Source organism: Octopus sinensis, linkage group LG8 (assembly GCF_006345805.1).
Source record: "Octopus sinensis linkage group LG8, ASM634580v1, whole genome shotgun sequence".
In the NCBI taxonomy this organism is placed as follows: domain Eukaryota; kingdom Metazoa; phylum Mollusca; class Cephalopoda; order Octopoda; family Octopodidae; genus Octopus; species Octopus sinensis.
In genome coordinates, this window is record NC_043004.1 from 68,853,290 (window position 1) to 68,865,564 (window position 12,275).

Below are 12,275 nucleotides of genomic sequence, written 5' to 3' on the forward strand. Positions count from 1 at the left end.
TACATCTCATGGAATTTCTACCTATGCCTTTCTTACAGATTGGGCAGGGCTATATATATATATATATATCACCCTTTGACATCCGTTTTCCATGCTGGTATGGGTTGAATGATTTGACCACACCTCACAAGCCAGGGAGCTGCACCAGGTTCCAGTCAGATTTGGCTTGGTTTCTACAGCTGGATGTCCTTCCTAACACCAACCACTTTACAGTGTGTGTTGGGTGCTTTTAACACAGCACTGGCATGAATGCTTTTTACATGGCACCAACACAAGGCTCTCACAGGTCAATCCTCTTCATCGAGGGAAGCAGCCTTAACACTCACAGGAGACACAATGGAGGAAGACCTGCTCAAACATTCATTGATCAACTCTCACATGATACAAGCCTCAGTAAGGAGCAGTTGACACAAGCAATGGAAAATCAAGAATTGTGGAGAGACTTTATCAGGAATATTTAGCTGTGGTCACAATGATGGTGATTAAAACAGGAAGTTTGAGTCATAGAACCAGGGTTGGCTTCAGAAGGATTAAATGAGAAGAAAATAATATTTAGCAAGGATAAATGTTCTAATTTGCAAATGGAAAGTTGGTTTTGGAGTCTTAAAAATGTAAGAACTTAATGCTGATAATGGCTGTGTGGATTGTAGAAGCTACAAGGGAGAACCTCCATCTATGAAAAGTAGCAGCCTCATCTACCATCACAAAAGGAAAGAGAAATTTGAAGCATTAAATTAGAAGATGTAATATCATATCAAAGCTAGGAATGTTTAGCTTTGAAACACCAACTTTGTAGGTTTATGAAAACAGGATGTTCATAAATTACCTTTACAATTTGATACAATAAATTGTAAACATTGTAAAGATAATTTATCAACATCCTGTATAGCAATTTCAGTACTTGCATTGATATGCTAGAACAAACAGGATAAATAGAGCTCAATACATGAGTAGATATATTTTAATTTAATTGGCGTGAGTTTTATACATGGCACATATCTTTTTGACATGTTTAATAAGTACCTTGCATGAAACCCATCTATGTGTATATAGTGAGAGCATGTGGCCTAGTGGTAAGGGCATTGCACTCACAATCACAAGACCATGGGCTCGATTCCCAGGCCAGGCAGTGCATTGTGTCCTTGAGCAAAACAATTCATTTCAAGTTGCTCTGTGATCACTTTCACATCTAATGTGTGGCACACTGTGCACCTGTAAATGTTGATTTGATGGAGCAAGTGTGCCTCTGTACAGCACAAACATTTGACCATTATAAACAAATCATCTGTGCAGCTTGTTCAACAGAACTATCTTCCTTGGACTCATCGAACTACAATTACATGATATTCTAATTATAATTAGGGGTCAGCTAATTGCTTCACCACATACCGAATTTAGAAATAGGAGTTCAAAATTCCTTTTCTAAGTAGTAGAAAAGGAATTTTTAACTCCTATTTTTAAATTCAGTATGTGATGAAGCAACTAGCTGACCCCTAATTATAATTATGTTTATAATTATAGAATATTTGTATAATTTTACCTATAAAGGTTATTTTAACACACCAATCTACTCTGTAAAATTATTAATTAATTGATTGAGTGATTAATTTAATTGATTAATTTTACCCTTTTATTATTAATTTGAAATTATATATATATATATATATATATATATAATATATATATATATATACACACACGCACAGTAATGCCTCTCTTTATAAGGACCTGCTTTACAAGACGGTTAACAAGTTTTATTTTATAATAAACTAGCAGTATCGCCCGGCGTTGCTCGGGTTTGTAAGGGAAATAACTATATAAGCATTTTTAGAGATGTAAAGTATAATAGCCTTCTCAATATGGTTAACCACAAAGGGGGGTGTTACTGTAGCTTTTTACGTTCTGAGATTTAATAATAAATTTTTAGAGAGTTACTTCCCTTATATATGCCAAAAATGCATTAAAATGGGAAAAATGATGGTAAATATTTTTTAAAATTGTAGACTCATCATAGACGCGCGCTAGTACCCAGAAGGGCTCGATATGAATCACGACTATAAGATACCCGGTTTTGGTTAAGCTGCACCGCAAAATGTGGGAGTAGTTAAGAATCTAAATCGTAGGACACAGACAGCACACAACCTTACTTTTATATATAAAGATTTAAAAAGGTTAAACAGCCATTTTGTAAATGAAGTGCAAAAGTTTCTACTACCATAACAAATGCTTCTGCATGTTACCAAGAAATTTATAGAAGTAAGTAAAGCTTCTTCTAAGCACACAACTCTAGACTTGTGTTTTAAAAAGAAACTTACAAGCCCTTCTATGAGTGTTTGTGAACTGGGGATCGCATCTACTAGTGATGGTGAGCACAAGTCTAGGGTGAGTGAAAGGGATTCAGAAAATGATTGTAATAATAATATTCTCTGGGAACAAACTAACTCGTATATCAAGACATTATTGTATGTGTGTGTGTAAAATGACGTGTAAATCTAGGGCTTTTATATTGCATATCGCAGCCTTGATTATTTTATATTTTTCACATTAGTATCTTGCTGAATCAGCCATAAATTCATTTTGGAAATATACAATCAGGATTTAACCAAACCATCCAGTGACAATTAGTGACTATTATATACATTCACACACATGTATGATTAAGTATATATAAATACACACACACACATACATAGTGGCTGTATGGTAAGTAGTTTGCTCACCAACCACATGGTCCTGGCTGGGTCAGTCCCACTGCATGGCACCTTGGGCAAGTGTCTTCTACTAAAGCTTTGGGCTAACCGAAGCCTTGTGAGTGAATTTAGCAGACGGGAACTGAAAGAAGCCCATTGTATATATGTATGTATATATGTGTGTTGGGGGGGTGTATGTCTATGTGTCTGTGTTTGTCCCTCCAACATTGCTGGTGTGTTTACATCCCTGTAACTTAGCGGTTCGGCAAAAGAGACCTTGAGAATAAGTTCTAGGCTTACAAAGAATAAGTCCTGGGGTCGATTTGCTCGACTAAATGCGGTGCTCCAGCATGGCCACAGTCAAATGACTGAAAAAAGTAAAAGAGTAAAGAGTATGCATATATCTTTTATCCTTTACTTGTTTCAGACTGCGACCATGCTGGAGCACTGCCTTAAAGAATTTTAGTAGAACAAATTGACCCCAGTACTTACTTTTTAACCTGGTATTTATTCTATTAGTGTCTTAGGTCAAACTAGTAGACTACAGGGATGTAAGCACACCAACACCAGTGTTGTCAAGTAATAGTAGGGAACAAACTCAAACAGACAGACAGACACATATATAATGGGCTTCTTTCAGTGTCTGTCTACTAAATATACTCACAAGGCTTTGGTTGAGCTGAGGCTATAGTAGAAGACTCTTGCCTAAGGTGCTACACAGTGGGACTGAACCCAGTACTATGTGGTTGGGAAAGAAACTACTTACCACACAGCCATCCCTGTGCCTACTTTCTAGAATCGTCACATATGTCTGTGGGTCATGACTAAAAAGTGCTTTCATTATAATGACCATCAACCTGTAAATTACTGCCCTCAACAGTCTCATCCGTCCAACCATGGTAGTATGGAAAGAGAAGGAGTTGAAGAAGTAGAAGAAAAAGACGACGATGATGACCATTTAACCCCAATACAGAACTGGTATACAATTTATCAACCTCAAAAGGGTGAACAGTAAAGACAGAAGCCTGATTTCAACTCAAAGCTAGAAATAATCTTTTCTACTATAGGCACAAGGCCTGAAATTTGGGGGAAAGGGTTAAGTCGATTACATCGACCCCAGTACGCAACTGGTATTTAATTTATCGACCCCGAAAGGATGAAAGGCAAAGTCAACCTCAGCAGATTTGAACTCAGAACGTAGCGACGGGCAAAATACTGCTAATCATTCTGTCCAGCATGCTATCAATTCTGCCAGCTCACTACCTTAGAAAGCTAGAAATAATACTGAAAGGCATTCTAACTACACTTTAACGACACTGTCCAATGTATAGTAACTCAGTGATATCCATAAGTATATCTGCCATCATTAAACACTTGCTGATTTTGGTACTTTTAAAGAGAGACAGACAGACAGAAAGAGATACGTTTACACAAGAAATACAAAAAACATTTTATTTATTTATCTTATCAAAAGTAAATACAGGAGGAAAGTTTTAAATTTTGAAGCCGCTAAAGTCAAAGATTACACACTAAGATTACATCTGTTATCCACTTTTACCCCAGGTCGACATGTGAGTGTATTTGGTGGACGGAAACTGTATTCAAGATCGTCGTATATGTATATGTGTTTGCCCGTCCATCATTGTTTGACAACTGGTATTGGTTTGTTTACGTCCCCGTAACTGAGCATTTCAACAAAAAGATCGATACAATATGAACCAGACTTTAAGAATAAGTAGTGGCATTGATCACTACAACTAAAATCCTTCAAAACGCTGCCCCAGCAAGACCGCTATCCAATGATTAAAACAGGTAAACGATATATAATAAAGGATAATTGTAAACAAAATTCTAAACTGTAACCCTTAAACTCTGGATTCGGAACTTAAGAGGCGGAATTTCAATAAGAGAAAAATGTAAAGAATATCATGATTTTGTTAAAATACTGAGACGAAGAATAAAATATTGTTTACGTTTTTCTTTTTTTTTTTTTTTTTATTCTTTCGATTTATGATCACAAGAGAAAAGTGCAATCACAATTAAAAAACTGAAATCTCGCCACCTAATCTTCAAAGTGGGGAAGAAGTTTGGGTTCAGTCCCACTGCGTGTCACCTTAGGCAAGTGTCTTCTACTATAACCCTGGGCCGACCAAAGCCATGTCAGTGGATTTGGTACACAATAACAGAAAGGCCGTCGTGGTGTGTGTGTGTGTATGTGTGTGTGTGTGTGTATGTGTGTGTGTGTGTGTGTATGCATGCATGCAATTGTGTTTGTGAGGGTGTCTTTGTATATGTCCCCCACCATCGCTTGACGACCAGTATTTGTTTATGTTACCGAAAGCTAGCGATCCGGTAAAAAAAAAACGGTGAAGGACATGAACCGCACCCACTTTCGTTTTTTTTTCTTCTTTTTTTCCTACAGAAACCCACTTTTCGGGTACTACTTAAGAAGCTAGTCGTGACTAGTCGATCCTACAACGACCACCTAGCAAAGCAAATAAAACACAAAAGCGCAAAGTAAGGGTCGACTAGTCACGAGTAGCTAGCGCCGATGGGCGAGTACGCGAGTGCACGCCCCGGGACCACTCTTCTTAAGTAGTACCCTTTTTCGCGGAGATTCCGAGTCTGCAAAAAAAGCGACATTGCAAAATTTTACGTCTTGAGGAATTCGAAGATAAAAAAACGCTTTAACTCAATGACAGGAACTTGCGGCTCGCGGGACATTCTGAATAATGTCATGAGACAAGTCATGTCTGATGCGGTCTACGGCTCGAAAAAAGGTTGCCCATGCTTCCTAATCTACCAATTCTGCCGGCCTCTCCATAATCCCTACAAACTCATATACAAGGAATTTGGAAAACTCAAAATGAGTAAACGGTAACCATTTTTCGTTTCGGTCATTTCAATCAACCCGATATTATTATTTATTATTTTTTTTTTAATACATTCCGCTTGTTTTTGGAATTCTACTGGACGGACATGGTAAGTTGCGAAATAAAATTCCTGACAAAGTGATCAAAAAATGCACGTGTGTATGTGGTGTGTGCGTGTGTGTGTGTGAGTGTGTATGTGTGTGTGAGTGTGCGTGTGTGTGTGAGTGTGTATGTGTGCGTGTGTGTGTTTGTGTATTTGTGTGTTTGAGTGTAAGTGTGTATGTGTGTCTGTTTGTGTGTGCGTGTGTGTTGAAGTGCAGTACTCTATTTGATTGTAGCGAGGCAATTTAATTACGAGTGGAATTCATGAGACAAAAGAAAGCGAAATTAATGAATTCTTGTTATGATTTAATTCGCAGTTGAATTTTCACCTATATTTAGTCCATTAGTTAGATCTGGAGACGAATATGAAATAATGTAGAATGTTTATATGAAATAACACAGAGTATCCTAAAAATAACATTGATCTGTGTTAATTATTAAAATTACTCCCCGACGGAAACGAAAGATAGTCGTAAGTAATAACTTACCATGTTATTTTGTAATTAGTCGCAAACCATAAGAGATACGGAGTGGAAAATTATCTGAAAATTATCTGAAAGAGACAGGTTCTTTCTTGATACTGAACCAATCATAACATGGCGACTGCTAATTGTTGTTAGGGAAGCTGGAGCAGGGGAAATAATCAATGTGAGAAACAATCCCGAGTTGCTGCCCCTGCGTCGATTACCGCACTGCGGTCTATAATTCCCAGACTTTTCTACGTTCGTCTTTTAATGATTTTAGTCATTGGACTGGAACCATGCTGGGGCGCCGCTTTAAAGGGTTTTAGTCGAGGGAATCGATCCCAGTGCTTATTTCTTGGTTCCTATTCGATGGGTTTATTTTGCCGAGTCACTAAGTTACGGGGACGTAAGCTATCTAACACGTGTTGTTAAACAGTTTTTGGAGTCAAACAAATACAAGAACACGTGCACGATGCGTTTATCGGCTTCGTGTATTTCTACCCAAGCGTTACTTTGATGACGTGTGCTGCCCTCTCACTGAAAAATAACTATTACAATATTAATAATAGACAAAAACCTCCAACAATTTCGCAACACATTGAGGAACCAAGAACTATTGTTTTGCACTAGGAGCAAACAGCAAATCTTTAAAACAGGTTGGAGCAGAGCTGTGCTGAACAGAAATTCATGAATTTTTTATTTACAATTTCATTATTATGTAACATATAAAGACAGAACTATTTTGATACAGATTTTGAAGACATTGCTAAGGAACGGTTTCAGTTTTGTAAGCAGACGAAACGGTCCTCACCCACGTGACTAAACTGACGGGGCATTACAGACTGGAAAACAGTATATCAGGAGTTCGAATTCTGGGGTACCTGCGCCCTTCCGAGGTGCACGACAGCATTTTAGGAGGCTGTGATAAGGAGAGGAAACTTTACCTTAAAACCATTTCACAGAACAAAATTATTAACTAGATCTTTAAAATAACTTTGTTCAATTCAGCAAGCCAAAGTCTTTACAATTAGCCACAGTGTTGTATCTGGTTCAAGTTAGAAAAACAAAATTAGTTACAAGAAAACTGTTTAGGAGTGGCTGCGTGGTAAGTAGCTTGCTTACCAACCACATGGTTCAGGGTTCAGTCCCACTGCGTGGCATCTTGGGCAAGTGTCTTCTGCTATAGCCCCGGGCCGACCAATGCCTTTTGAGTGGATTTGGTAGACGGAAACTGAAAGAAGCCTGTCGTATATATGTATATATATGTATGTATGTGTGTGTGTCAGTGTGTCAGTTTTTGTCCCCCCCCCCCCAGCATTGCTTGACAACCGATGCTGGTGTGTTTACGTCCCCGTAACTTAGCGGTTCGGCAAAAGTGACCGATAGAATAAGTACTGGGCTTTCAAAGAAGAAGTCCCGGGGTCGACTTGCTTGACTAAAGGCGGTGCTCCAGCATGGCCGCAGTCAAATGACTGAAACAAGTAAAAAGAGTAAAAAAAAATGAGTAATCGTATAATTTAGCAGGAAAGGAGCCTGCGTGGCCACGTCCTGAGAAGCTTCCTTCCCAAGTTCAAAGTTCAGTTCAACAGCGTGGTACTTTGGGCAACCGAAGCCTTGTGAGTGGATCTGGTAGACGGAGACTGAAAGAAGCCTCCCGTGTGCGTGCGTGTGTGTGTGTGTGTGTGCGCGCGTGTGTTTTTATGTTTGAGTCCCAATACTATTTAACAACCGGTGTTGGTTAACTTACGTCCCCCTAATTTAGTGACTCGGCAAAATAAACCCATCGAATAGAGGCCAAGAGATAAGCACTGGGATCGACTAAAACCCTTTAAGGCGTTGCCTCTGCATGTTTCCAGTTCAATGACTGAAATAAGTAAAAGACAAACGTGTAGAGAATAGAAATATTTGAGAATTGCAGACCGCAGTGCGGTAATCGATATAAGGGCAGCAACTCATGATTCTTTCTCACATCGATTATTTCCCCTGCCCCAGCTTCCCTAACAACAACTATCAGTCGCCATGTTAAGATTTGTTCACTGCAAAAGAAGAACCTGTCTGTTCCATGTTCAGATAATTTCCCGTTAAGTATCTCTTATGGCTTGTAACTAATTACAAAATAACATGGTAAGTTATTAATTACGACTGTCTTTTATTTCCGGTTGGGAAATGATTTTAATAATTAACACTTAAGCTCAATGTTATTAGAAAACACTTAAAAGTCGATATTTCGTTTATCACGATTGATTATGAGTTTTTATTTCATATAGACACTCATGTCGGTACTAGTATCGTAGAGTGGTCCCGGTTTGCGCACACGCGCGTCCGCGCTAGCCAGACGTAGGCAGTCGATCCTACGAGCTGACTGGCGCATGCACGACATATACGATATATACTTGTATATATACGATATATACTTATATCGATATATACGTGTATATATACGATATATACTTGTATATATATACGATATATACTTGTATCGCACGTCCCCCGATTCGCGCAAACCGGGACCACTCTACGATACTAGTACTCTAATGTCTACATTATTTCACATTTGTATATTGATTTAGCTGTAATGGAATATATATTTAGGCCAAAATTCAATTGCGAATTAAATCATGATCAGAATTCAGTAGTCTCGCTTTCTTTTGTCTCGTGAATTCCATTCATAAATTCCATTCGTAATTAAGTATAAGTGCTACACTTCAACACACACACACGTGCATTTTCTGATCGCTTTGTCAGGAAGTTTATTTCGCTAATTTCCAAGTCTGGTTAATTTCCAAAACAAACGGAATGTATTAAAAAATAATAATAATTCTGGTGGGGACGTGATTAAAATCACCGAAACGAAAAAACGGTATTGTTTACGAATTCCAAGTTTTCGAAAACTTTAACATATATTTCTTTACTACCCAAAAGGGGCTAAACACAGAGGGGACAAACAAGGACAGACAAACGGATTAAATCGATTTTACCGACCCCAGTGAATAACATCCGATTTTACCGACCCCAGTGCGTAACTGGTACTTAATTTATCGACCCCGAAAGGATGAAAGGCAAAGTCGACCTCGGTAAACTTTAACATAATAGGCATAGGCGCAGAAGTGGCTGTGTGGTAAGTAGCTTGCTTACCAGCCACATGGTTCCGAGTTGAGTCCCACTGCGTGGCACCTTGGGCAAGTGTTTTCTACTAAAGCCTCGGGCCGACCAAAGTCTTGTGAGTGGATTTGGTAGACGGAAACTGAAAGAAGCCCGTCGTATATATGTATGTGTGTGTGTATGTTTGTGTGTCTGTGTTTGTCCCTCCAACATCGCTTGACAACCGATGCTGGTGTGTTTATGTCCCCGTCACTTAGCGGTTCGGCACAAGAGACGGATAGAATAAGTACTAGGCTTACAAAGAATAAGTCCTGGGGTCGGTTTCTTCGACTAAAGGCGGTGCTCCAGCATGGCCACAGACAAATGACTGAAAGAAGTAAAAGAGAGAGTGGCTGTGTGGTAAGGAGCTTCTTTCCCAACCACATGGTTCCAGGTTCAGTCCCACTGTGGCACATTTGGCAAGTGTCTTCTACTATAGCCTCAGGCCGACCAAAGCCTTTTGAATTCTCACTATATATACATGTGTGTAGGTATATAGGTATTCATGTAGGTAGTTAGGTAATTTTCAGAAGTTACAAGAGTGACTGAAAGGTCAAAGGTGTTATGCATGGTACTTTATTAAACAGGTCAATTTGATAAGTGGCTTCATGTAGGCATTTGACTGTGGCCATGCTGGAGCACCGCCTTTAGTCGAGGAAATCGACCCCAGGACTTATTCTTTGTAAGCCTAGTACTTATTCTATTCGTCTCTTGCGCCGAACCGCTAAGTGTCGGGGACATAAACACACCAGCATCGGTTGTCAAGCGATGTCGGGAGGCCAAACACAGACATACACAAACAAGTAAAAGAGTATATTAAATGCAAAGAATTTAATTGTACATAATTGTGTGGTAAGACACATAAACAAACAGACATAATTATGCTAATGTTAACATATAAGATACCGGGTGTATTATAAAGCTCACTTGAAATAATTGTGGTGAGACAGACAGACACATAGTTAGTGTTGAAATATTTAGTAGACGGTATATTAAAAATCTGACATGAAGAATATGTGGTGGGACAGATAGAAGGAAAGGTAATATGTTTACGGTTGAGTAATTAAGAAGTTCACTTTGTAATCACATGGCTTGCTGCCATTCTTCCATGAAAATATGCCTGACCAAGGTAAAAGTTAACCTTACATTAAAACAGGTGAGAGTTGTTTGGAAAAGCATCCAACTGTAGAAAATTTACCCCCATGGACCTCATCCAACCTGTGCTTACATGGAAAATTGGCATTAAAACTATGAGGATTATAATCATGACGAATGCTAGGAACATTAAAAGGTGAACAAGAAATAATTGATGACAGTGATATATTGACATATTGATAGTTAGTGTTAATATAATTAAAACTGAGTATTATATTAAAAAGTTAATTAGAAATAATTATAATGATGCCATCCATGACAATAATAATTTTTATTATTTCATTTTATTTTGTTTCTTTAGGTTATTATTCTGTACCATTTATTTCTTTCTCTTCCCCTGTTTTCTAGACGGATCCAGCACCACAACTGTCACCTAAGGTGTCACCGAGTTCATCGCCATCCAAGAACACTTTACAGTCTTTCCAGGGACGCACTACACCATCACTGCAAAACACTCCCCTTTTCAAAAAGAAGAAAATCATCCCCAAATCTCCAATAGCAACCGCAAGGAGGCTGAATTTAAACCCAGAGGCTGCCCTGACTGATCGACCCGTGGTGAGACCCGAAAAAGCAGCTACAACTAAACAAACAACCGCTAAGCCTCCTGCAAACCCACCACCACCTCCAAAGTTCATTGGACGCACTATAAGACGAATTCCTTCTTATGACGCCATCAAATGGTTGAGGCATTTGTTGAAACTACCTCCAAAAAGTGCCAAGAAGAAATCCTTTCATTTGATGAAGGGTTGTCGACCTTGCTGTGTCATTCTCAAAAAATTGCCTCTGGAACCATCCCAGAAATCTTTAGACCTTTCTCACTGTCCTCACTCTATGACAAAAACATTAAAGGAATGTTCGGCAGCATGTCGCTATGACTACGGCCGAGTTCACAGACCATGGATGATGCTTCAGCATCGCAGGATGAAAAGGGTATTTGCTGCTTTACTTTTCAACAAGACTCTTCGGTCTATGTCCGTAAAACTGGAACCTTATGCCAAATCCCCAAAACTGCCAAAGCCTCAGTCAAAAGTAGGACCACCTCTACTTAGTGCTACACCAGGTAAAATGAGGTTTTTCTTCCTGGAACTGAAGAGAAAAATCATCTTAATTCCTGTCATTGGCAATAAGATGGGGCAACAAGCCTATGAACTTGACAATCCACAGAATATTGGAATACTCTACAACATTGCAGCATCTCTACAGAAATCTTCAGAGGAAACCGAACAGTGATCTTTCTTAACATTAGCTCTTGTCTCTTTATAAAATAATTCTGTACTTTGTTAAGAGTTTATTTTCCTTCTTGCCCCAATTTACTGGTTTCCGTCATTTGTATGCAGCCATGCAGGGGTTTACCATTTTCAAGTTTCTTTTTATATTTTTTTCTTCTTATTGCACCCATAATACTTTGTCAGCAACATATGTTATTGATCTGTGAAAAGATGAAGTATAACATCCAGTGGTACAACTTAATATTTTTTTATTCAGATATAATTTTGTTGCCATTAAGGAGGGCATCCATCTGTAAAAACTATACCAAAGCAGACATCAGGGCTTGGCTCAGTCCTCTAGCTTAGGAGCTCCTGTCAAGCCATCCAACTCATGCCAGCATGGGGGACAGACATTAAATGATAATAATGATTAACTCTGACCAGTTATTGTCTCTCTGTATATATATATATATATATATATACACACATATATATATATTGAGGAGGCTCCCTTCAGTCATGAATGACCATGGGACTGCACCTAGAAGGTTATTTTCTGAGGCACAAGTCTGGGCAAGATTGTTTATGGAAGGCTAGTAGTCACCCATGCATACCGACCTCCCCTCTCCACACCACTGATGT

The 12,275-nt window shown here is 38.8% G+C and overlaps 2 protein-coding genes across 2 annotated transcripts in view; one reads left to right on the top strand and one right to left on the bottom strand.

The window, feature by feature from the left end:
• Positions 1-6,303, bottom strand: part of LOC115215041 — a 10,825-nt gene extending 4,522 nt beyond the window's left edge. Inside the window, exon 1 of the mRNA XM_029784174.2 lies at positions 6,154-6,303. Coding sequence (XP_029640034.1) covers positions 6,154-6,156 — 3 coding nt within the window. The 5' untranslated portion in view covers positions 6,157-6,303. The remainder of the gene's footprint in view (positions 1-6,153) is intronic.
• A 1,795-nt stretch (positions 6,304-8,098) lies between these two features.
• LOC115215028 lies at positions 8,099-11,705 on the top strand. The gene is made up of 2 exons (XM_029784157.2): positions 8,099-8,253; positions 10,774-11,705. The coding sequence occupies exons 1-2, from the start codon at positions 8,251-8,253 to the stop codon at positions 11,653-11,655; spliced, it is 885 nt and encodes a 294-aa protein (XP_029640017.1). The 5' UTR covers positions 8,099-8,250; the 3' UTR covers positions 11,656-11,705.
• The last annotated feature ends 570 nt before the right edge of the window (positions 11,706-12,275 follow it).